We start from the raw sequence: 25,348 nt of genomic DNA, 5'->3' as shown, positions 1-25,348 counted from the left end.
AGTAAAAGTTGTCAAAAATAGAGATAGTAAAGATACCCCCAAAAACGACTTAAGTAATACTTTAAAGTATTTTTACTTAAGTACTTTACACCACTGAATACATTGACTATGCAGAGTAAAGGAACACCGATGACAAAAGCAAAATAAACAAGTAACATGTTCAATGGCCATTATGATCTGTACATAAGTGATTATGATTTCTCTCTCCATCACAGGAACACCTGAACTATGTGACCGAGATATCCCAAGACGAGCTCTTCATCCTGGACCCTGAGCTGGTCGTCACGGAGACGGTGAGCACCTCACCAGGGATGCCTGATCTGGTGGATTCTTCTGGTGAATTCCCGGAGGCGTCTCCCAAGTTTGGATTCCCGTCCTCCTCCTCTTCTCCTCCCCCCTCACCGGGACCCAGGTAAGAGATGCAGCTGCTGCTCACAGCTTCTAATGGGAATTTCTGTCGAAGATCATGTTTTTAGAAACACTGGATAAAGGATGGGGGCAGCTCCACTGGAGCTTTCTGGGGGTTATAACAGTGAATACATATCAGGTCATTTTCTGTGAACCAGTCTGTTTTTTAAAGTGGTTTCCAGCAGTGCTGTTTTGACAGGCTGAAATAGTGTAGTAATAATCAGACTGGAGTGCCCCAGGTCCAGGACACAAAAGTAAAGGCAGAGTAAACCGCGGGCTGAATCTGTGTCTGGACGAACCCTATGACACGATAAAACCGTACGCTCCTCTAGGGGGCCGTGGTGATTTTGCCCTGCTGAATTATTACTGAGGGGACAGGGAGGTATGCAGAGGCCATGCCCGCCCATTAACCCCCCCCCCCCCCATTAAATCTATGAATCATTTAAATTCTAACCACTGATCTTCATAATCACCCTAGGAAGGAGAAGGGCCACACTCACCTGAATTCACAGAGTAACTTTAGAGACTCTCCGCCTCACTATATATAGACTGTATGTTCATCTTTTCAGAAGAAAGGATGTCTTGTGTGCCAGGTGTGGGATATTCCTGTAATTTTCCACAACAAATCTCCTGCACGTGTTGTAGCCTTTTGTGAATGACACAAGTGATGCACACAGAACGAGTCAACCAGGTTTACTCGAGTAATACCTTTGAGCTCAACCTTTCCATCCTGTTAAATCGTCTTAAAGCGTTAACAAACTGCCGTGATAAGCCGTCTCTTCATATCTGCTGTGCATTCATCAATATTTCATAGAATAATTTCCGACATGCATTAGAAGCTGTCAGTCTTTTAAAACCTTTGCGTTTCTCCCTGTCATTCTAGCGTATCAACTTTTATTGCTCTTTATGTTGTACCTAATTGTACAGTAGAGGTTTTTTCTGTGGAGTTCTGTTCTACAGTTAACTTCACCTTAGTGGAAGTCTCTCTTCTCTACACTTTAGCTCGGGCCCCTGTCCCCCATCCATTTAGGGATTTAAGGAGAGTTTGATTAAGAGGAGGTGTGGGTTCATGGAGTTCAAACATGACAGAGGCAGATCCTAACCCGGCCCACACGTCCCCCCCCTCCAAAGCAAACATAGTGGGACTATCTCTGAGGGCATGTGGGATTGTAGCCTCTCTCTCCCTCTCTTCTCGCCCTGTGGTCTATTGGCACGTCTTCTACAGACTGTCTTTTGATGCTTTCAAAGCAGAGGCCACGTTATTTTTGCCATGTTCTCTTATGCTGCTGGCTGGGGCTTGAAATAGAATTCCTAATAAAAGGATCCCTGTAGTCTCGAAAGACAGGCTGTGGTTGATGTGTTTAGATGTGCAGTGGGGGGTGGGGGGGGGGCCTTGGTCCAGGGGTTTTGGGGGGCTTCTTCAGGTCCTGCAGTAGTAGTTACAATACTTTAAACAGGAAAACCTGGACAGTGATGTTTGGAAGTAGCACTGTGTTGAATGTAATTTGTCATAGATGAATGCCACCTTAGTCTCTTGGTTATGTATCAAATCATCAAAGGAAATTTAAGACGATGCGCATCCTAACTGTTACATTACATTTACATTTTACATTTACATTTAAGTCATTTAGCAGACGCTCTTATCCAGAGCGACTTACAAATTGGTGCTTTCACCTTATGACATCCAGTGGAACAGCCACTTTACAATAGTGCATCTAGGTCTTTTAAGGAGGGGGGGGGGTGAGAAGTATTACTTTATCCTATCCTAGGTATTCCTTAAAGAGGTGGGGTTTCAGGTGTCTCCGGAAGGTGGTGATTGACTCCGCTGTCCTGGCGTCGTGAGGGAGTTTGTTCCACCATTGGGGGGCCAGAGCAGCGAACAGTTTTGACTGGGCTGAGCGGGAACTGTACTTCCTCAGTGGTAGGGAGGCGAGCAAGCCAGAGGTGGATGAACGCAGTGCCCTTGTTTGGGTGTAGGGCCTGATCAGAGCCTGGAGGTACTGAGGTGCCGTTCCCCTCACAGCTCCGTAGGCAAGCACCATGGTCTTGTAGCGGATGCGAGCTTCAACTGGAAGCCAGTGGAGAGAGCGGAGGAGCGGGGTGACGTGGAGAGAACTTGGGTAGGTTGAACACCAGACGGGCTGCGGCGTTCTGGATGAGTTGTAGGGGTTTAATGGCACAGGCAGGAGCCCAGCCAACAGCGAGTTGCAGTAATCCAGACGGGAGATGACAAGTGCCTGGATTAGGACCTGCGCCGCTTCCTGTGTGAGGCAGGGTCGTACTCTGCGGATGTTGTAGAGCATGAACCTACAGGAACGGGCCACCGCCTTGATGTTAGTTGAGAACGACAGGGTGTTGTCCAGGATCACGCCAAGGTTCTTAGCGCTCTGGGAGGAGGACACGATGGAGTTGTCAACCGTGATGGCGAGATCATGGAACGGGCAGTCCTTCCCGGGAGGAAGAGCAGCTCCGTCTTGCCGAGGTTCAGCTTGAGGTGGTGATCCGTCATCCACACTGATATGTCTGCCAGACATGCAGAGATGCGATTCGCCACCTGGTCATCAGAGGGGGGAAAGGAGAAGATTAATTGTGTGTCGTCTGCATAGCAATGATAGGAGAGACTATGTGAGGTTATGACAGAGCCAAGTGACTTGGTGTATAGCGAGAATAGGAGAGGGCCTAGAACAGAGCCCTGGGGGACACCAGTGGTGAGCGCGTGGTGAGGAGACAGATTCTCGCCACGCCACCTGGTAGGAGCGACCTGTCAGGTAGGACGCAATCCAAGCATGGGCCGCGCCGGAGATGCCCAACTCGGAGAGGGTGGAGAGGAGGATCTGATGGTTCACAGTATCGAAGGCAGCCGATAGGTCTAGAAGGATGAGAGCAGAGGAGAGAGAGTTAGCTTTAGCAGTGCGGAGTGCCTCTGTGATACAGAGAAGAGCAGTCTCAGTTGAATGACTAGTCTTGAAACCTGACTGATTTGGATCAAGAAGGTCATTCTGAGAGAGATAGCGGAGAGCTGGCCAAGGACGGCACGTTCAAGAGTTTTGGAGAGAAAAGAAAGAAGGGATACTGGTCTGTAGTTGTTGACATCGGAGGGATCGAGTGTAGGTTTTTTCAGAAGGGGTGCAACTCTCGCTCTCTTGAAGACGGGAGGGACGTAGCCAGCGGTCAGGGATGAGTTGATGAGCGAGGTGAGGTAAGGGAGAAGGTCACCGGAGATGGTCTGGAGAAGAGAGGAGGGGATAGGGTCAAGCGGGCAGGTTGTTGGGCGGCCGGCCGTCACAAGACGCGAGATGTCATCTGGAGAGAGAGGGGAGAAAGAGGTCAGAGCACAGGGTAGGGCAGTGTGAGCAGAACCAGCGGTGTCGTTTGACTTAGCAAATGAGGATCGGATGTCGTCGACCCTCTTTTCAAAATGGTTGACAAAGTCATCTGCAGAGAGGGAGGAGGGGGGAGGGGGAGGAGGATTCAAGAGGGAGGAGAAGGTGGCAAAGAGCTTCCTAGGGTTAGAGGCAGATGCTTGGAATTTAGAGTGGTAGAAAGTGGCTTTAGCAGCAGAGACAGAGGAGGAAAATGTAGAGAGGAGGGAGTGAAAGGATGCCAGGTCCGCAGGGAGGCGAGTTTTCCTCCATTTCCGCTCGGCTGCCCGGAGCCCTGTTCTGTGAGCTCGCAATGAGTCGTCGAGCCACGGAGCGGGAGGCGAGGACCGAGCCGGCCTGGAGGATAGGGGACATAGAGAGTCAAAGGATGCAGAAAGGGAGGAGAGGAGGGTTGAGGAGGCAGAATCAGGAGATAGGTTGGAGAAGGTTTGAGCAGAGGGAAGAGATGATAGGATGGAAGAGGAGAGAGTAGCGGGGGAGAGAGAGCGAAGGTTGGGACGGCGCGATACCATCCGAGTAGGGGCAGTGTGGGAAGTGTTGGATGAGAGCGAGAGGGAAAAGGATACAAGGTAGTGGTCGGAGACTTGGAGGGGAGTTGCAATGAGGTTAGTGGAAGAACAGCATCTAGTAAAGATGAGGTCGAGCGTATTGCCTGCCTTGTGAGTAGGGGGGAGGTGAGAGGGTGAGGTCAAAAGAGGAGAGGAGTGGAAAGAAGGAGGCAGAGAGGAATGAGTCAAAGGTAGACGTGGGGAGGTTAAAGTCGCCCAGAACTGTGAGAGGTGAGCCGTCCTCAGGAAAGGAGCTTATCAAGGCATCAAGCTCATTGATTAACTCTCCGAGGGAACCTGGAGGGCGATAAATGATAAGGATGTTAAGCTTGAAAGGGCTGGTAACTGTGACAGCATGGAATTCATAGGAGGCGATAGACAGATGGGTAAGGGGAGAAAGAGAGAATGACCACTTGGGGAGAGATGTGCCACCAGCTAGCTGCAAGAGCACGATCAAACAAATCACACCAAGAAGTCGAGGGACTGAGGACTGTAATGAAATGAAATGAAAATGTGATACTACGTTTGTATGGTCTGTGCAGAGAGGAGAGAACAGGGATAGACAGACACATAGTTGACAGGCTAGAGAAGAGGCTACGCTAATGCAGAGGAGATTGGAATGACACGGACTAATCGAATGTTCAGAAAAAGTTCTATTCAGTAGGACGTTGGCTGGCTGTTGGCTAGCTAGCTAGAGTGTCTCCTAGCTGGTTAAAGGACTACACAATTATCTTTGAAACAAAATAGCTGGCTAGCTAACCTCGGTAAATTAAGATAATCACTCTAAGACTACACACTGCTAGCTAGCTCACTCTAAACTACACAATTATCTTGGATACGAAGACAGCAAAGACAACTATGTAGCTAGCTAATACTACACTAATCAAGTCGTTCAGTTGAGTGTGATAGTTACTACAGTGCTACGGTAGCCGGTGAACGTATGCTAGCTGGCTAGCTGCTAGGCAGATAGGAGGACGACGAAATACGATAATAACGCAATTATCGCTCTAAGACTCCACACTCTAAACTACACAATTATCTTGGATACGAAGACAGCAAAGACAACTATGTAGATAGCTAACACTACACTAATCAAGTCGTTCAGTTGAGTGTGATAGTTACTACAGTGCTACGGTAGACGGTGAACGTGTTGGGCAGATAGGAGGACGACGAAATACGATAATTACGCAATTATCTTTGATACAACGACGGCTATGTAGCTAGCTAAGAAGAAATTGCTAAGATTAGACAAATCAGACCGTTGTACTATAATGAAATGTAATGAAATGTAATGAAAAGGTTATACAACCTGCAGACCGAAGGAGACCGAAGCGCGGATGCGACCGGCTCGCTCCAACCCGGAAGCAATCCGAAAATGTAATGTTACATTATTTGCATACTAGCATAAACATCATTTTTCTCAGAACCAATTAATTTGCTGAACTGATCTTGTACCATTTTTTAACTATTCCTGCTACTGGCTCTGAAGATCCTCAGCTTCTTTGTCCTCCTTTCCCTAATCACAGTTCAGTTTAAATGTATAATATATTATTTTAAGTGTTTTTTTTTTTATTATTAAAGTAAAACATCCCGGAATTGTTCCTGTTCTCTCTCCATCCTCCCATCTGCTCTTCCTTCTGCCCTTACTTTCCTTCATCCACTCCTCTTCCTCTCTGTACCCTTTCCTCTTACCGTCAGTCCCACCAGCCCACACTCAGACAGCGAGGCCATGGCCGTCAGACACAAGAAATCCCACTTCTTCTCCTCTCACTCCGGCTTCCCCTTTCCTGTCAGGAAGAGGTATCGATCTGTCCTTCCTTCCTGTTCACCTCTCCTTTCCTCCTCCTTCTTAACTTACCCTGTCCTCCCTAAGATTGTTTACCTGCCCATGGACGTGTCTCCCCGTATAGCCATGCAAGGTTCCTTTGCATTTCACTTGGATGTAGCAGGGATTTCTGTGTTCTTGATATATGCCTCTAGACTGATCAATACACTAAGTCCAAGATCTTTTTGGGTGGAACACGTTCAAGCTCATGGAAAATGACAGTTTACACCGGCAGAACGCAGTTCAACAACAAAGTGTGTACTGTGTTGCTTTATTTTCCTCAAACATATAACACTTGGATCTTTTGAAAATATATACTTCTGCAGCCATGTGTGTGTTCACAGGGCCATTTTATTTTATTTTTTTCAAATGCAAATTTGATTGTGTGGGTTGGAATAGGTGGAGGAGGGTGAATGTGGGAGGTGATGAGCAAAAACCCAGCGTTCCATCTTAAATGGGAATGAATACAGTACCAATCTGCCTCACTGCTTATGTTTCACTCCCACCTTCCTTAGAATCAAGATTCTATTTCAAAATCACACAAACCCACAATCGAACATCACAACTGAGATTGAGGGTGGGAGTTGCTCACTCCCAATCTGATTATCCATTTTGCGTTTGACGCTCTTGTCAAAGCAGGATTTGTCTCCATAAAGATGTCTGTGGGGTTTTTTTGTGTGTCGTAGCTGTTTAACTCTTTTCAATAATGTTTTTATCTCCATGAGCAGGCAGCCAGAGAGTGGGTTAGGCTCTAAACGAGACATGGGGAAGTGGCCGGCTGAGCATGGGGGTTAGCCTAGGTTATGTTTAGGGTTTGGGGGATCGGTGAGGTCTATGTCAGGGTCAGATCTATAGTAAGAGCAGTAAGATCAATAAACACACATTCACGAGTCATGATGCTCTCGAATAATATCGTTGTTCAGTGCTCCTGTGTCCAGTGCTCTTCCTCTGTCACAGTGAATAGCTGCGGTTTTGTAAGGCTTTGTTTTGGTACTTCCGTAGTCCTGGAAATACAAAGTAGTCCTGCTGTGGATCTTTCTTTATTAGTTAAAGATATCAGCTTGGGATCTTTGGACAACAGTCTTATTAATGGGATGTCAGAGGCTTTCATCATCTTTGTTTCGCATATGATCAATATTTCATAAATCACCAATCCGATTTGAACAGACAATGTGTATGCAGCTGTGCACATCTCGGTTAGGACACAAGTGCAGACTGTTCACTCCTGAGAATCTCTACATTTTCTAGGCTCCGCGCTTCCCTGGTGCAAGTCCTGCCCTTCAACTTTTCCCCCCGCAAAAGCATCACTACTTTCCCTAATTGATCTAAACAACATCCCTACTCCTATATTCCAAAAGATTTTGCATGTTCTTTTAGCATTGCAGACACGTTTCCTCTATGCCGGGTGTATGCTCTTTGTTCCACTTGCCTCTGGTCCTGGTTGGAAGTCAGACATACTAATGTGACGAATGTGGGAGAGATGGAGCGGGTCGGTGGTAGACAGACAGACCCAGCACCACAGAATGATTCGGATCATTACGCTCCACAACAAGACCCCAAGCGTTTAAATAATGATCCACACAGCACTTCTGCTCTTTTGTTGCAGCTCTTCAGTTCGAATGGAATATAAAAAGACATTCAATCAAAGTAGAATGTTGTTGTTATCTATTATTGGTTGTATTAACAATTTAACACCATTTTATCATTTTTACACTCTCTTTTGCCTTTATTGGAGGAAAACGAGCTTCAAAGCGAGTACTGTAGGTGCTGGATGACAGGAACATTTATATTGCATATTAGTGTCTTTTAACTGCAACTTTTTACAATTTTTAAGATTTCTCCTATCTTCCATCGCAAACCTTCTTATTCGTTCTTTAGACCCCCATCATTCTATAATTCTGTCTCACATACACAAGTTCTCTCTCTTGCTTTATGCACTCTGCTCCCAACGGTTGAAATGTTCTGGTTTCTATCTTCCAAGTAGGTTCATCTGTACAGTGTGTGGCTTTTTGTACTTGCACTAGACCCCCCCCCCCCCCCCAGCAATGTAAACACACTTTATTCTTTATATATACAGTGCCCACCTCTGATGTAAACTTGCTTTATTATAATGACAAGAAAAGGCTGAAATGTTTACCTCCGCTTCAGGACCCGGCGGGAATAGATACAGTACTCACTACTTTCTTTCTGTAATGTATACAACGTGTGATACCTTCTAGGCCATCTCAAACCTCATAATTTCTTATACATACTGTGTCTCTCTCTCTCTTTTCTGTCTATCTCTCTCTCTCTATTTCTCTCTCTCTCCCCCTTCTCTCTCTCAGGATCATGGAGCTCCAGAAGACCACTCAGAGGAAGCGAATATCCAGCGACAGTTCGGTGGTGGAGGCACTGGCACACAACGACTCTCTCAGGTCCAGTAAGCCTGCCCTCACCAGGTGAGGAGAGAGGCTAAAACGCAGGGGTGGTGCCCGGACTGAGGCAACCCGCCAATCTCCCAAATCACATATTACAGCTTTGATTTTGTTGTTGTAACACACTTCGATCTTTGATGCTACTTAACATACAATGCAGTCAGCCATACTAGCCTCACACTGTGCTATTGAAAGAGGGCTTTAAACACAGTGTTTAACTTCCACTGTGTGTAGGTCCGGCAGTGGCAGACTGTTTTAAGCCTTGGCCATATCCCTGGCAGGATGAGATATGCTCAGGAGTAAATTGAGGCTGGGGGAGGTTTAGCCAACACTCATTATCGGACAGAACTGGTGTAGCCTCCATCCCCTTTCCTTTCACGCTCGCCTGGACTGAGTAGGAAAGGGGTCTGACATTAGGAAAGGGTCTGGTCTGTGACACTGTTAAGAGTATGGCTCCTTGCAGGTGTACAAATCTACTTTGGCCAGGAATTGTTCCATGAAATAGTCTGCAGTGTCACTGGGTCAACAAAGCACCGTTCCATTCTAGTTTTTGCAAGGGAAATGCATTCTTCACGGTGGAGTTGTACGTATTTGTCATGGTCCGTCGTTTCAGAAAAGTGTTATGGTTCACTTCCTTTTGTCTCATGGAACTGAGATGACAAGCAGTGAAATGCTGTTTTTTTTGTGTGTGTGTGTGTTTTTTCATGGGCAAACACATCAAATCAACATATTTTTTATTTTTGCTTTCATAATATCATTCATTCTTATTACGTGCTTGAACTGAGAATGGTTTGTAGGGCTTGTTGTTAGTGCTGATTGTGCTTTGTTTATATTACCTCCCTTATTGGAGCCAGAGAGGAGGGAAAATGACACAGAGTATAACAGCATCCGCCACAGACTCGCCCTTCCAAATCGAATCTGCCATGAAATATAAAGACGTTAGGCTGCTCTTTGATATTGTGGCCACAGCAATAACAGGGACCGTGAGGCTCCACGGCCGCTCACCACCACATACAATACAGGCACTGGAGCCCATTTTGCCATGGCACAATGAAGGTAAAATGAGAAAATAACTTAAAATAAAACAGGGTTGGCTAGCTGCGCTCCATTGCTGTACCTATAGCTCCGTCATGGTCTTTGTGCCGGGGCCGCAGTGGGCTGTGAAAATGCAATACAGTCACAAGGGGTGAAGCACTGCTATTCCTTTGAGTGAAAGTGCACTTCACTGTAAGTTTTGCGTACTGCAAGTCGTATTTTCAACATTTAAAAAAATATATATATATTTTTTTTTACAGCTGATGAACTTCAAACTCAACCATACCATCTCAATGTCAATAACCCGCTCTCGGGTTATGAGGTTTTGTTTGTAGAGGCTTTCCAGTTGTTTCTGTTTCTATTGTTTATCTTGCGTGTTTACACATTTATGATTTATCATAAATGTGCTCATCTGTTGTTGTTGTTTTTTTTTTGGTCCGTCCATTTGTTTGCTGTTGTCGTAAAGGGCCGGATGTATCCATCGGTCTAACACTACTGCAGCTGAGATCAACCCAACATCGAGGTGAGATCAAAGCCCCCTTTCAACACATTCACTTTCTTTCTCTTCACCAAGTCACTTTCTCAATTCTGCCCTTTGCACTCTCTGTCACACAAGAATGTATTTACCTAGCAAGGTTTCTGCTTACTAGTTCCTTGGTCTGGAGTCGACAAAGTAGCACACACCTCCACGCAATGTCCCAGACGTGACATGTTGTCCAGTAGCATCCCAGTGAAGAGAGAATCAGATCTTTGAAACTGAATTTTGAAGGGATATTTTTTAATTTTTTATGTTGTGTCATGGTAACATTGTCCTTACAATAGTATCATATTCACCTCCCAGCTTGGCAGGATGCTTATGAGAATGTGGGATGGCATTCAGCTGCTGAGGGAACCATATGGCACAAACAGGCCCATGTGCTCCCGCTCGCTGTCACCGTGCCCCATCCCATCGTTTACATACAAATAGCTCCATTTGGACCGCTGAGAGAGAGAGCAAGAGAGACTACCTTAGAGTATTCATATTTGGCACATCCTCACATTTGATTTTTACAATGAATTATGTGTCATTGTTTCTGCCACTCTTGTTTGTCAGCGACGCTAATTCACTGTTGATTGAGTCTCGTCTGGAGGCAAATTTGCATGATGGATCCTCTCCATGTCCACTGAGATGACTAATGAGAAGTTGCATCTTCTGAATGCTGTCATGTGTGCAGCACCGCAAAGCCACTCCAAACAGGAGCCGCATGAAATTACTCCGAATTTAAGTTTTGCTTGTCACTTCAGTGATCTGCCAAACAGACTGATTAATGCATTTTGTAGTTTTGTCCTTGCCAGATTTTTCCCTGTGTAATGCTTCCCTGTCGTGCAATTATAATTATTTCCAATGTCGTAATTCATTTGAGATTTGGAGCTTTTCTTTCTTTCTTGATGTCCGGGTAAAATGCTTAGGATGCTAGCAAGGGATTTGTTTTTATATCGAATGGGTAATTAGACAGTAATCAGCTAGTCTTTGAAGAGAGGTTAGTTGAGCCTTGATAGAAAGGAAATCACTGTCAGCTTTTCCTCTGAGGTTTGGTTCAACAAATCCGCTTAAATGAACATGTAACATCCACTAAGGTGGCGTTATAAGATGTCACATTTTATGTTCTTTATTCACTGTATTTTGTAATGACAGCGCTCATCTGTGTGTAATGCATGTTCCTACTAAAAAAAGGAGCTTGTTATTTGCAGAGTGTGTTTTGACTGCATAGATGGTAGACGTTAATGACAGAAGATGTAATGTGATTTGGACAGCAGCTCCACGTAGATGGGCTCAAGCTCTAAAATGTAATCATGTTGATTTGGACAGCAGCGCCATGTAGATGGGCTCAAACTCTAAAATGTAATCATGTTGATTTGGACAGCAGCGCCACGTAGATGGGCTCAAGCTCTCAAATGTAATCATGTTGATTTGGACAGCAGCGCCACGTAGATGCGCTCAAGCTCTAAAATGTAATCATGTTGATTTGGACAGCAGCGCCACGTAGATGGGCTCAAGCTCTAAAATGTAATCATGTTGATTTGGACAGCAGCGCCACGTAGATGGGCTCAAACTCTAACATGTAATCATGTTGATTTGGACAGCAGCGCCACGTAGATGGGCTCAAGCTCTAAAATGTAATCATGTTGATTTGGACAGCAGCGCCACGTAGATGGGCTCAAGCTCTAAAATGTAATCATGTTGATTTGGACAGCAGCGCCACGTAGATGGGCTCAAACTCTAACATGTAATCATGTTGATTTGGACAGCAGCGCCACGTAGATGGGCTCAAGCTCTAAAATGTAATCATGTTGATTTGGACAGCAGCGCCAAGATGGGCTCAAGCTCTAAAATGTAATCATGTTGATTTGGACAGCAGCGCCACGTAGATGGGCTCAAACTCTAACATGTAATCATGTTGATTTGGACAGCAGCGCCACGTAGATGGGCTCAAGCTCTAAAATGTAATCATGTTGATTTGGACAGCAGCGCCACGTAGATGGGCTCAAGCTCTAAAATGTAATCATGTTGATTTGGACAGCAGCGCCACGTAGATGGGCTCAAGCTCTAAAATGTAATCATGTTGATTTGGACAGCAGCTCCATGTAGATGGGCTCAAACTCTAAAATGTAAGCTTCTCAGGGCATCACAATCAATACATATGTATATAATACAGTATGACGGAAACCTTGTATTTACCATCTCAATAAATACTGTAGGGAGCTCAAACATTCTGAAACGTTGTTAAATTAACGATGGTAAGAAAAGATGGCACCCCATACCATTGTTGACTCAGTGTTTGTGTTTCGAAAGATCTATGTGCTGAACCGAACCACCAGGTAATTGCCTAGTATACCTTATTCTGAGACAGACCGTCCTTTCGCACATGTACAGACTGTTTGCATTAACGATCTCCGGGATGACAAATTGTTACCAGCTTTGGCTTCTAAGCATCCAGCAGGCTTGCTTTTCACTTCCTAATAAGAAAAGATTATCCCCATTTTTAAAACCACATTCTGGAGTCTGTTTTTCTGCCGAGCTGCAGCCCTGCCACTTTGCTTGGAACAGAATATAATTCATTGAAATGACCATTCAACAGCAGTGAATCTTGCAGCTTGTGACTTTATGGGCAATCCTGTTGCTTTAGCTCAATTGATTAACATTGTCTATAGTCATGCAGGCAACCTTGATTCTATGACGCAGATCAGTTGATATCTATCAGCTGCTGGGGTCATTGTGGAGAGGTGGAGGAGGAAGGGAGGGAGGGGTGAGATCACATAATGAGTAACCTTGCCTGAGACCTGAAGACTGATGTTTATTCCCAGAGCTAATGCCTAGGCATTAGTTCTACTGTAGAAGGGCACACATAAAAGCTTCTGAAGTCCTTCTCCCTGTGATTGGAGAACAACTGTCTGGTTGGTGGAGATGTGTGTGTCTGGACTGTAGAGGCTAGGCTCCTCTAATTATGAGGTGAAGCAGATATTTGCGTAAACTGTGTGTAATCTGCCCTGGATCTCCCTCACACTGACAATCCATTAGCGACAGAGGTTAGGCCAGTGGTTTGGGGCTTGATGTTGCCCAACACAACTTAGCTGCATATTTTGTTCCCACTCTCAAAGGAAATTGCTGCTAGGATCCCAGGGCTTGAACATATGCTTTGCCCGATTGTGATCACTTTTTCTTAACTTTAGTCTGCTTCTCTTGTTTCCATACCAACATATATTATTTTTTTCAACCCTGAGAGTGTTCTGTTTGTCACAGGAACTGTAAAGGAACTGATAATGCAGTTTGATGTAATGTAAGACTGGAGTACTCATTACATTTTCATGAAGTGTGGGTGAAACTGAACGGCTTTAGTAAATCAAAGCACACTTTCCTCTTAAGATATATCTTACTTGCATGGTTCTTTTTCAGGAACTGTATCACACACAATACACGGCCTACATATACAGTTGAAGTCGGAAGTTTACATACACCTTAGCCAAATACATTTCAACTCAGTTTTTCACAATTCCTGACATTTAATCCGAGTAAAAATTCCCTGTTTTAGGTCAATCAGGATCACCACTTTATTTTAAGAATGTGAAATGTCAGAATAATAGTAGAGAGAATGATTTATTTCAGCTTTTATTTCTTTCATCACATTCTCAGTGGGTCAGAAGTTTACATACACTCAATTAGTATTTTGTAGCATTGCCTTTAAATTGTTTAACTTGGGTCCAATGTTTTGGGTAGCCTTCCACAAGCTTTCCACAATAAGTTGGGTGAATTTTGGCCCATTCCTCCTGACAGAGCTGGTGTAACTGACCAAGTTTGTAAGGCCTCCTTGCTCGCACACACTTTTTCAGTTCTGCCCACAAATTTTCTATGGGATTGAGGTCAGGGCTTTGTGATGGCTACTCCAATACCTTGACTTTGTTGTCCTTACGCCATTTTGCCACAACTTTGGAAGTATGCTTGGGGTCATTGTCCATTTGGAAGACCCATTTGTGACTAAGCTTCAACTTCCTGACTGATGTCTTGAGATGTTGCTTCAATATATCCACATAATATTCCTCCCTCATAATGGCATCTATTTTGTGAAGTGCACCAGTCCCTCCTGCAGCAAAGCACCCCCTCCTGCAGCAAAGCACCCCCTCAACATGTGCTTCCAGCCCTGTGCTTCACGGTTGGGATGGCGTTCTTTCGGCTTGCAAGCCTCCCCCTTTTTCCTCCAAACATAACGATGGTCATTATGGCCAAACAGTTCTATTTTTGTTTCATCAGACCAGAGGACATTTCTCCAAAAAGTATGATCTTTGTCCCCATGTGCAGTTGCAAACCGTAGTCTGGCTTTTTTTATGGCGGTTTTGGAGCATTGGCTTCTTCCTTGCTCAGCGGCCTTTCAGGTTATGTCGATATAGGACTTGTTTTACTGTGGATACAGATACTTTAGTACCTGTTTCCTCCAGCATCTTTACAAGGTCCGTTGCTGTTGTTCTGGGATTGATTTGCACTTTTCACACCAAAGTACGTTCATCTCTAGGAGACAGAACTTACTGAGCGGTATGACGGCTGCGTGGTCCCATGGTGTTTATACTTGCGCACTATTGTTTGTATGGATGAACGTTCAGGCGTTTGGAAATTGCTCCCAAGGATGAACCAGACTTGTGGAGGTCTACATTTTTTTTCTGGGGTCTTGGTTGATTTTGTTTGATTTTCCCATGATGTCAAGCAAAGAGGCACTGAGTTTGAAGGTAGGCCTTGAAATACATCCACAGGTACACCTCCAATTGACTCAAATTATGTCAATTAGCCCATCAGAAGCTTCTAAAGCCATGACATAATTTTCTGGAATTTTACAAGCTGTTTAAAGGCACAGTCAACTTAGTGTATGTAAACTTCCAACCCACTGGAATTGTGATACAGTGAATTATACGTGAAATAATCTATCTGTAAACAATTGTTGGAAAAATTACTTGTGTCATGCACAAAGTAGATGTCCTAAACGACTTCCCAAAACTATAGTTTGTTAACAGGAAATTTGTGGAGTGTTTGAAAAATGAGTTTTAATGACTCCAACCTAAGTGTATGTAACCTTCTAACTTCAACTGTAAATACCACATGGCTGGTGCTCTCTTTTATCGAATGTGGCCCAGTAGCTGTTGCCTTCATTGTTGCCTTCATGAGGAGCTTACTCTATAATCCCCTCAGTTTATGAACACTGGACCCATAGCTACCACTTTTTCTTGCTAGCGTCTGCCTCCTCCACAGTCAACCAGCCTAATGACTAGTGATGGGGGAAAATTCCCAGCCCTACCAAATGACGTGTGCTAGAAAAACAGCTGACACGAAGCCAGACGCATTTTGTCAAGAATTTTAAATATGGAACTTTGACAAGACGCTCAACGTCTTTGATCAAAGTTTTATCTAGAGAGTGAGACTGTAGTGAGGGGTGGCTGGAGACGGACTGGGTAGTTGTGAGAGACTCCTGGGCTGATGAGAGAGACTGTGGGCTCTGTGTGGTTTAATGACCTCTAACAGGGGAAAGCAGGCCCATTAGTAACCCACAGACATATAGGACTCCCAGACCTTGGGGAAAGACTTGTTACAGGGATTCTTTTCTACTAAGATTTACCATGATCAGAATGTGTTGCTTTGCACAGCAAGCATCTGCTCTGTTGCATCTAATTGTATTGTTTTCCAAGTCCAGGCGATTGTACTGATCAAGGTTTCCAACCGATTAGACCAGGTCTCTCCAACTCTGTTCCTGGAGAGCTACAGTCCTGTAGGTTTTCACTCCAACCCTAATCTAACACACCTGATTCTAATAATTAGCTGGTTGATCACCTGAATCAGGTTAGTTACAACTGGGTTTGGGAGGGTAGCTTTCCAGGAACAGGGTAGCTTTCCACGAGGGTAGCTTTCCAGGAACAGGAAGTTTCAGACGGTTTCTAAAAGAGGTATACTCTGTCTGATGAAGATTTTCCTTCTAATTCACTACCATTTTCCCAAATCAAACTAGTACAAATACAGCAGTATTCCACCTGAAAAGATGGGGTTTGTTTTGTAAGATTGTAATAATGCTTTATTTATTCACCAAATCTCTTATTAATCTTTTAATATAGATATGGTTTTACTAAATGCTTGTTTAGCCATTAATCCTGGGTAGATGGCCACTCAGAGCAAGTGGTACAACATCTTCATGACCATTATAGTATCTATTTAGGCAGGGCTTTTTATTCTCAATGAATACAATTTATTTTTATTTAACTAGGCAAGTCAGTTAAGAACAAATGATTATTTACAATGACAGCCTACCAAAAGGCAAAAGGCCTCCTGCAGGGATGGGGATGGGATTAAAAATAAATTAAATACAAATATAGATCAAAACACATCACAACAAGGGAGACAACACTACACAAAGAGAGACCTAAGACAACAACATAGCATAGTAGCAACACATGACGACAACATGGTAGCAACACAACATGGCAGCTACACAACATGGTAGCAGCACAAAATAAAGGGACAAAGGGAAAGAAGGTAGAGACAACAAGCAAAGCAGCCACAACTGTCAGGAAGAGTGTCCATGATGGAGTCTTTGAATGAAGAAATTGAGATAAAACTGTCAAGTTTGAGTGTTTGTTGCAGCTCGTTCCAGTCGCTAAGCGGCAGCGCACTGAAAAGACGAGTGAAAAAGGTAGGTGTGTGCTTTGGGGACCTTTACCGGAATGTGACTGGCAGAACGGGTGTTGTATGTGGAGGATGAGAGCCGCAGTAGATATCTCAGATAGGAGGGAGTGAGGCCTAAGAGGGTTTTATAAATAAGCATCAACCAGTGGGTCTTGCGACGGGTATACAGAGATTACCAGTTTACAGAGGAGTATAGAGTGCAGTGATGTTTCCTATAAGGAGCATTGGTGGCAAATCTGATTGTCGAATGGTAAAGAACATCTAGCCGCTTGAGATCACCCTTACCTGTCGATCTATAAATAACGTCTCCATAATCTAGCATGGGTAGGATGGTCATAGGAATCAGGGTTTGTTTGGCAGCTGGGGTGAAAGAGGAGTGATTACAATAAAGGAAACCAAGTCTAGATGTAACCTTCGCCAGCAGCTTTGATATGTGCTGAGAGAAGGACATACTCCCAAGTACCTGTATAAGGTGACTACCTCAAGCTCTAAACCCTCAGAGGTAGTAATCACACCTGTAGGGAGAGGGGCATTATTCTTACCAAACCACATGACCTTTGGTTTGGAGGTGTTCAGAACAAGGCAGAGAAAGCTTGTTGGACACTAAGAAAGCTTTGTTGTGGAGCGTTTAACACAAATGTAAATTGAGAAGAGTGATGAGTGATGTAAATTGAGAAGAGTGTGGGGCCTAGGATCGAGCCTTGGGGTACACGCTTGGTGACAGTGGCTGAGACAGCAGATGTTCGGACATTATACACTGCACTCTTTGAGAGAGGTAGTTAGCAAACTAGGCCAAAGACCCCTCAGAGACACCAATACTCCTTAGCCGGCCCACAAGAATGGAATGGTCAAAAGCTTTGGCCAAGTAAATAAAAATAGCAACACAACATTGCTTAAAATCAAGGGCAATGATGACATCATTGAGGACCTTTTAAGGTTGCAGTGACACATCCATAACCTGAGCGGAAACCAGATTGCATACCAGAGAGAATACTATAGATATCAAGAAAGCCAGTCAGTTGATTATTGACAAGTTTTTCCAACACTTTTGTAAAACAGGGCAAACTAGAAATAGGCCTGTAACAGTTAGGATCAGCTTGATCTCCCCCTTTAAATAAAGGACAACCCGTGGCTGCCATCTAAGCAATGGGAACCTCCCCAGAGAGGAGAGTCAGGTTAAAAAGGTCAGAGATATGCTTGGCGATTATAGGGGCAGCAACCTTAAAGAAGAAAGGGTCTAAACCATCTGACCCAGATGTTTTTTTGGGGTCAACTTTAAGGAGCTCCTTTAGCACCTCAGACTCTGTGACCGCCTGCAGGGAGAAACTTTGTAGCGGGGCAGGGGAAAAAGAGGGAATAGCATTTTGGCTTGTTGCATTAGAAGCGGTGGGAGATGAGTAAATGTTGGACGGGCAAGGAGGCACGGCTGAGTCAAATAGGAATCCTGACTTAATGAAGTGGTGATTAAAAAGCTCAGCCATGTGTTTCTTGTCAGTAAGAACCACTTCAACTTTAAGGGGCATGGGCAGCTTTGAGAAGGAGGGTTTATTCTCCAGGTCTTTAACCGTTTTCAAGAACGTCTTGGAGTTAGACCCACTGAGAGAGAGAGAGAACTGCTCCTTAAAGTAACTAACTTTGGCCTTCCGGATAGCCTGAGTGCACATTTTTCTCATTTGCCTGAATGAGAGCCAGTCAGCGTGAGTATGCATGTGCATGTAACTCTATAAGATCACTGTCGAACCAGGGGCTGAACCTGTTTTTCATTCTCATTTTCTTTATGGGGGCATGTTTGTTAACAATATCACTAACGATATCAATGGTCTCTGACCCTCTAATGTTCTTTATATATTCACACCTTTCATACCAATTATTGTTTACCGCTTCTGCTCTGTGCTAATAACAAAGATGAAGAACCAATCTTTAGGCCAGCCTGAGAGAGGTGGGGTTGACCAGGAAGTCAGTAGAATAATCTGTCTGGTCAGTACAGGGCCTCCTCCTCAGACAGTCAGTCTCGGCTTCACTGTTCCTGCTTGTGTGCGTTTGATGTTACAGTCTTGTGTCAGTTCTCAGTGGATTAGTGTGTGGGGGATTTGGCTTCCGGCAAACAGACAGCCCAGCCAGGATCAGACAGTAACATAACCCGGAGTGACAGCAGGGAGGCCTAAGAGCTGCCTCTCCGTCCACTCACACTGCCTTACTGACACAGCTCTGTGTGTGCGTGTGTGAGTTTGGCTGAAAGAGAATGGAGAAGAGGGAGGGAGGGGGAGCTCTTTTGGCTGCAAACACACGTATTAGAATCTTTTACCTTGGGCTAGTTGGCAGGCAAGGGACGCCTGGAAAAACCGAGCACATCAAGGGACTGTATAATTAACCCCACCAACTCTCCTCTGAACCAACACCAAATCCATGCAACCGAAGTAAGTCTTTTTTTTGGGACATTTCATTTTGTTTTGTGGATTTGGATTGTTTTCGTTTTTTTCCTATCATGGATGTTTGCTATGAAAACCCAAGGGGTGCAGAGAGATGGGCTTTACATGCATTTGTTTTGTAGACTGAGAAGTTAACTGTTTGTTTTATATCCCTTTAATTGTCCTGTTCTCGATCTCCCCCAGGTCGGAGAAGAATTCACTGTGCAATACAGACAAAGGTAAAACAAACACACTTTGAATTGTTAACACTAGGTGATTATAAATTGACGCAGTTAACTTGGCAGCAAGTGGATGTGGGCCAATCGGTGCCCACAACTGTTTTGCTCTCGTGCTTGATGTTTTGAAAAATCAAGGTTTAAGAAACTGATATCCACCGCCAGCTAATTCCTGTCAGAATTAAGTTTCACTATGAATAATGCCGATGTCGAACGATTAGAGCCTGGTGGTTTTTTGAGCTGGATTCAAGAGGTGGCTAAAAACTTCTTAGCCTTTGTGGCCCTGCTTGAACATGCCCCCGCAAGTTCACCTGCCATCATGCAAAGGGTTTTACCCCCCCCCCCCCCCAACAAACAAAAAAATTCTTGGCACTTAAGATATGCATTTCACGGCATTTGAACTAGAGTGCTGCGGGGAAGGGTTATTAAAATTCACACGACACATTAGCGTTCAAGTCCATCTCTCAAAGATTCTGGCGTGAGCCCAGTCGGGATATATTCTCAAGACCTTACTTGGCATCTCTCGAGTTGTTTTCTTTAAAAAATATATATACATATATATTTCCAGTAGCAGCCCCTTTCTAATTCTGGTTGTTCAGCTCTGACAGCAGGATTCTAGAGCATCCATATCTTCAGACGCAGATGTCGTGGTAGCAACTGTTTGACTTGCAGAGCTGGGTAACTGAGATTTGGGAGAATGCTGTGGGGAATTTTGAGTTTGACTGTTTTCCTGCCTTGGCGGAAAACATGCAGATGGGTGGATTAGGGTAAATAATCTACAAAGGGCATTTTGGTGCTTTGAACAAGGATTTGCCATATTGAGACTGAACCCAAGAACTCAACAGGCGCTAATGTGATTATCTGTTTTGATTTAAAACGTTTCATGATCCAGTGTTTAAATACTGGGTTTCTACTGAAAGCAGCAACCTGCATGTTGCTCTCATTACTACCCATGTTAGCTGAGTAAATAGAATGATGTTTTTGCTCGTCAATTCAGTTTGAGGTTCCTTTCCCAAGACTGTCAGTCTTACATATGATATATAGTACAGATAGTACTAAAACCAAACGAGCAAGTGCCCCGTAAAGAACTATTAATGAACACTGGCACTCTGCTCAGATCTTTCCCCAATGGACACTGTCATGTATTATGGTCTGCTGTTGTTATGACTACTGAATCTATAGCCTCCTCTCATATCGCTACCTTCTTACTGTACACATATTTCTCATTACTTACAGTATCACCAGAAGTGTTGATTGAATGTGTGAAGAGCAAGGACCATCTGAAGGTGAGTGGCAGCCACAGTGGCCAGTGGATTTGCTCACTGCATATAGTTCTACATACTGTATAGTGAATGTAGGCTCACTAATTGATACAGTCGACAAGGGAATGATGATCACTTCTGTCATGACTTTACCTCAGGGTAAGCATTTCTCTAGTTGGCAATGAATAAAAATGCAGTCTATTCCCCCATTCCTCTAGACATGCAGTCACTTTCCCCACGCCTCCAGTCATAACAATGTGCCCTCTTCTCCCAGCTGAAGGAGCTGCACAAACTGGGAGCCGACCTGTCACTGCAGGACCCCTCAGGATGCACCCTGCTCCACTATGCTGTGGACACTGGTAGCAAGGACACTGTCAAATACATCCTGGACAATGGTACGGACAAGGCAATACACATTTATGTGTTCTATTTAAGTCTGTGGGTAGGACATCCCCCTCACAATACTGAATCATTCGGTGGTATTTCCCAAAGTGAGTCCGTGACCCTTAAATATCAACTATGTGTCAGAAGTTAACCCAGCACGGTAGGCTCTATGTTTTATAAAAGTAGAATTATGTTCCAGGTGTGGAACACCATATATTTCAGGGTCATGAGCATTGTTTAAGACAAGCCACAGCGCAGATACATCTCACTCTGTGTACGCTGGATGACGTTTATGGAGTCTTTCTGGCTCAACAACGAATGATACATTCCAATATTTGAAAAGGGAAATGTTTTCTGTCAAATTCCTCCTGCACCAGCTTTTTGCTACTTTATAAAAGTAGTACCTTGGAGCATTGTAATTGGTTTAGGGACATGCTTTGAAATGTCTCTCTTCCCCCCCTGCCCCCTCCCAAAAAACAGCACCCACAGATATCCTGGATGTAACAGAAAAAGAAAAGTAAGTTTAAGACATGGATTTTGAAATGCTCATTTTACACATATTCTCTGTGATGTATCTAGTTAAAGTTTTTTAAATAGAAAGTTACACTCATTGGATCTACTCTGTCTGTCTTTCTCTCTCTCGGTCTCAGTGGGGAGACAGTGTTGCACAAAGCAGCGTCACTGTGTCAGAGGACTATCTGTCACTACCTGGTAGAGGCAGGGGCATCCCTCATGAAGACCGACTTACAGGTGAGAGCAACGCTCCCTCTTCCCTCATTGCTTTACTCTTTATTTGGCCAAAATAAACCAAGTTGATGCTTAGGTTACCCCTGAGAAGGGTTTTCTACAGTGGATAGGGCGGCAGGTAGCCTAGCGGTTAAGAGTGTTGGGTCCGAAAGGTCACTGGTTCAAGTCCCTGACCCGACTAGGTGAGAAATCTGCCGTTGTGCCCTTGAGCAATGTACTTAACCCTAATTGCTCTTGTAAGTCGCTCTGGATAAGAGCGTCTGCTAAATGACTAAAATGGATAAGTGGTGGGTATAGAATGCCCTAATCATCATCCAGAAGGAAAATTAGCTCGTCTTTCTTATGACAAGCTAATTATACACCGGGTGAGGGAGCATTACAGCCGTGCCCTCTGAACCAAACTTTCCAGATGCCTGCAAAGTCCATTAAAGTACTTACCTCCAAGTGGCTCCATCATAAAAATGTCTTATGTGTTTACCCTCTCCTGCAGAGATAGACAACTGGATACATTTGTTTCAGTGTGTGGAAAAGCAGTTGGAGCATAACGCTTACATTTTTTACTACAGTATTTCACAAGCATCCTCCTTCTGAAGACGTTGGTTTTTGTCTCAGATGGTTTTTGTCTCAGATTTCGGGTCCTGGAAGGCTCAGACTTTACCACATTTAAGATTTCTTGATTTTCATGTCAAGGCTTGAAGAATTTTCTTATACAAAATCTCACTGCCAAGTGGTGTGTCTGCAATGTAGTGTCTCTCATACTGTAAGCAACCGGCAGAATGCTTGAGGTGTCCCTGGGGAGGAGTGTAGTCCTGGCCAGTCAGTTCTATCATGCATTGAACGTACTCTGGTACTGTAGCTCTCCTCGAAATGAAACATCCCCATGACATTCAGCAACTCAGCAACCTCCCTCTAGCCTGTACACCCGCCCCCCCTCCCCTCTCTCTCTCTCTCTCTGCCCTCAGTGAGCTAGCAGTGAGTACAAGCAATGATGAAAAATTTAATCTTGCAGGATTTGGGGCAAGTCTGATTCACACCCTGTGGCCTTGGGATGCAGTTCAGCCTGGCTTTCTTTCCTCTCCGCCGTCTCTTCATCCTGCCACCCTTTCTGCCTGTCGGTCTTTCTCACTCGCAATACATTCACTCTTGGCCTTGAGATGTCAGCATATCTTAGCAATTACTTTTCCTGTCTTTTTGTCTCACCCTATCGCCATGTTCTCTTCTCTCTTCTCTCTTATTTCTCTCTTGTGAGTTTGGTTGGGGTCTGCTCTTAAAAAAACAAGCACTTAGAAATAATTGATTTTGTGCAATCTTAAATGGTACAGGAGCTCTTGGATGAATCAGAACACCTTTATTGAGTCTAAAAACATTCTAGATTTGCTTTTGCACACTGACATTTGGTGAATATTCACTGTTGATAACTGGAAATATTAAATCTAAACCATGATGAAATCTGAATACAAATGATTCCTACAACTCAAAAAATAATTGCAGACTGATCTTTGACTCTGCGGCTTAATGTTTAGACCTCAGGAGAAATAGATGCTGCCTTAATTAAAGTTGGGTTCTTCATTGCAGCCTTTCATGTTGAGCAAGTTGCCTCTCTTGTGCTGCAGGGTGACACACCAAAGCATCGTGCAGAGAAGGCCAAGGATGCAGAGCTGGCAGCCTACCTGGAGAACCGGCAGCACTACCAGATGATCCAGAGAGAGGACCAGGAGACAGCCGTGTGACTCTGCTCCCTGACCTCCAGCACCACTTCCCTATCACCTAACCCTGTGCCAAACCTACTTTAGCTAAAAAAGGAAGCTCACCAGAGAAGACGGTCAAAAGGGAGCCAGTGTTGTATTCTCCTGCTAGGGAGTTGGTTGGAGTTCTACCAGATGAGAGATTCGTCAGGTCCACCATGTCATGTGAGATACTTGTGACCAGTGGACTTGATTATTGCACTGCCCCCCCCCCCCAAAAAAAAGTGTATGTTTTGTGTCGGAACACTTGGAAGAGATGGTTCTTCTGTTTCATTTTTCCCCCCAGGTTGTGTTGCACTTGCAATCCACCTAGACTGAATGTTGAAATGGTTATGTAGAGAATTGTGCTCCCAGGTTTTAGGACAGGAGCTTTGGGTAATTGACTGCCTTGGTAATTCTATTATTATACACTCCGATGGAGCTGTATCTCTCTGTGTCTATAAAAGCAGCGTGAGCGTTTCAACCGTACGGATCACAATGACTCAGTGGATTTCAAAAAGGGTATTAACACTCTGATCCGTAGGCCAGGTGTCTTTAAGGCTACCAAAAAATGTCATTATTTTGATGACGGTTTTATTTGTTTATAGTACTGCTGTTGATTTTTTTTTTTTTGATTGATTGATTGATTTGTCCACCCATAATGCAGTGTAATGGGATAAAACGATCCACGAAAGTGGGGAATTTTTTACGTAACACTTCTCATCACCAAACGATTTGAATTGAATAGATCAATATTGTTCTACCTTATGGTCACAATATTTCTTTTATTTCTTAGTGTTAATAAGGATATTTGGTACTGTACACTTGTCGTAGTAGCTCTGTGTTAAAGCAGTGTCTGCACCTCAGCTCCAATTGCCTTGATTTTCTTATTTTGTTGGCTGATTCGTTTGTATTTAATGTACTTAATTATGTCATGGTGTATTTTTATAGCATTTTTAAGCAGTTTGATGTTTATATAATTTGTACATATTATAAATGTAACATTTTTGTGTTTGGTCATTACTTACTATAAAATGTGCATTTTCTATGTATTTGTTTCAGAACTACAAAGCATTTCTTCTCTCATGTTGTTACAGAAGTCAAAGGCGTATTTATTCACCTCAACATTTTTTTTACCGATTTTATGTTCAGCGAACTCAAAAAATGTTCAGACGGTTTGGGTTGTACATTTACAAGGTGTTTGTTGTTGTTTTTTACATTAAAAAAATATTATAATACTTTTTCTTCATTAATAACCATCAATTTGAGGTTGCTATTTATTTTCCATAGTTATAATCTCTGTTAAAATATGGCTGGTCATTTAAAACAGAACTATAATCAAACTTAAGTTATAAAGACCTGTGATGGTGTTCATGTTACATTTGCGTAGAGAGCTAGGGGAAGGAATTGGTCTCATTCCAAAAGTCATCCTTCTGTATAACTAGTATAATGTAGAGCCACAGTAACTGTGGATCTACTGTATTTTGTCAGATTGAAATGAGTTGTTTCTCTGGATGTTTTCTTAAAATGATTTAATCGCTAAACATACTTGTAAAACAAACGTGTAAACACATTAACAAGGTACACCGTTTCATATGCACATTTTTGCTGGATTCTGTTTGTTGTCAAAAGTTTCTAGTTTTGACCTTTGAAACAATCCATCATGCCAACTAAGATGCATTTCATTGTAAATCATTGCTGTTCTCTATTATGGCCAGATAAATTTCTTAATGTATGACTGAATCAGTTTCTGTGATAGGAAATATGTTGTCAGTCCTC

At 43.7% G+C, this 25,348-nt stretch overlaps 1 protein-coding gene across 14 annotated transcripts in view; it reads left to right on the top strand.

Annotated features, from left to right (window-relative positions):
- Positions 1-24,807, top strand: part of LOC115112075 (diacylglycerol kinase zeta-like) — a 121,882-nt gene extending 97,075 nt beyond the window's left edge. For all 14 annotated transcript variants that reach the window (XM_029638833.2, XM_029638834.2, XM_029638832.2 and 11 more), the window contains 9 exons: positions 216-412; positions 8,489-8,602; positions 10,080-10,136; positions 19,421-19,455; positions 20,689-20,738; positions 20,989-21,109; positions 21,579-21,615; positions 21,749-21,848; positions 23,459-24,807. In XM_029638833.2, coding sequence (XP_029494693.1) covers positions 216-412; positions 8,489-8,602; positions 10,080-10,136; positions 19,421-19,455; positions 20,689-20,738; positions 20,989-21,109; positions 21,579-21,615; positions 21,749-21,848; positions 23,459-23,575 — 828 coding nt within the window. In that variant the 3' untranslated portion in view covers positions 23,576-24,807. The remainder of the gene's footprint in view (positions 1-215; positions 413-8,488; positions 8,603-10,079; positions 10,137-19,420; positions 19,456-20,688; positions 20,739-20,988; positions 21,110-21,578; positions 21,616-21,748; positions 21,849-23,458) is intronic.
- Positions 24,808-25,348: the final 541 nt, after the last annotated feature.

Source organism: Oncorhynchus nerka, linkage group LG27 (assembly GCF_034236695.1).
Source record: "Oncorhynchus nerka isolate Pitt River linkage group LG27, Oner_Uvic_2.0, whole genome shotgun sequence".
Lineage (NCBI taxonomy): Eukaryota > Metazoa > Chordata > Actinopteri > Salmoniformes > Salmonidae > Oncorhynchus > Oncorhynchus nerka.
The sequence above is the reverse complement of the archived record's forward strand: the minus strand, read 5'-3'. Positions and strand labels throughout refer to the sequence as shown.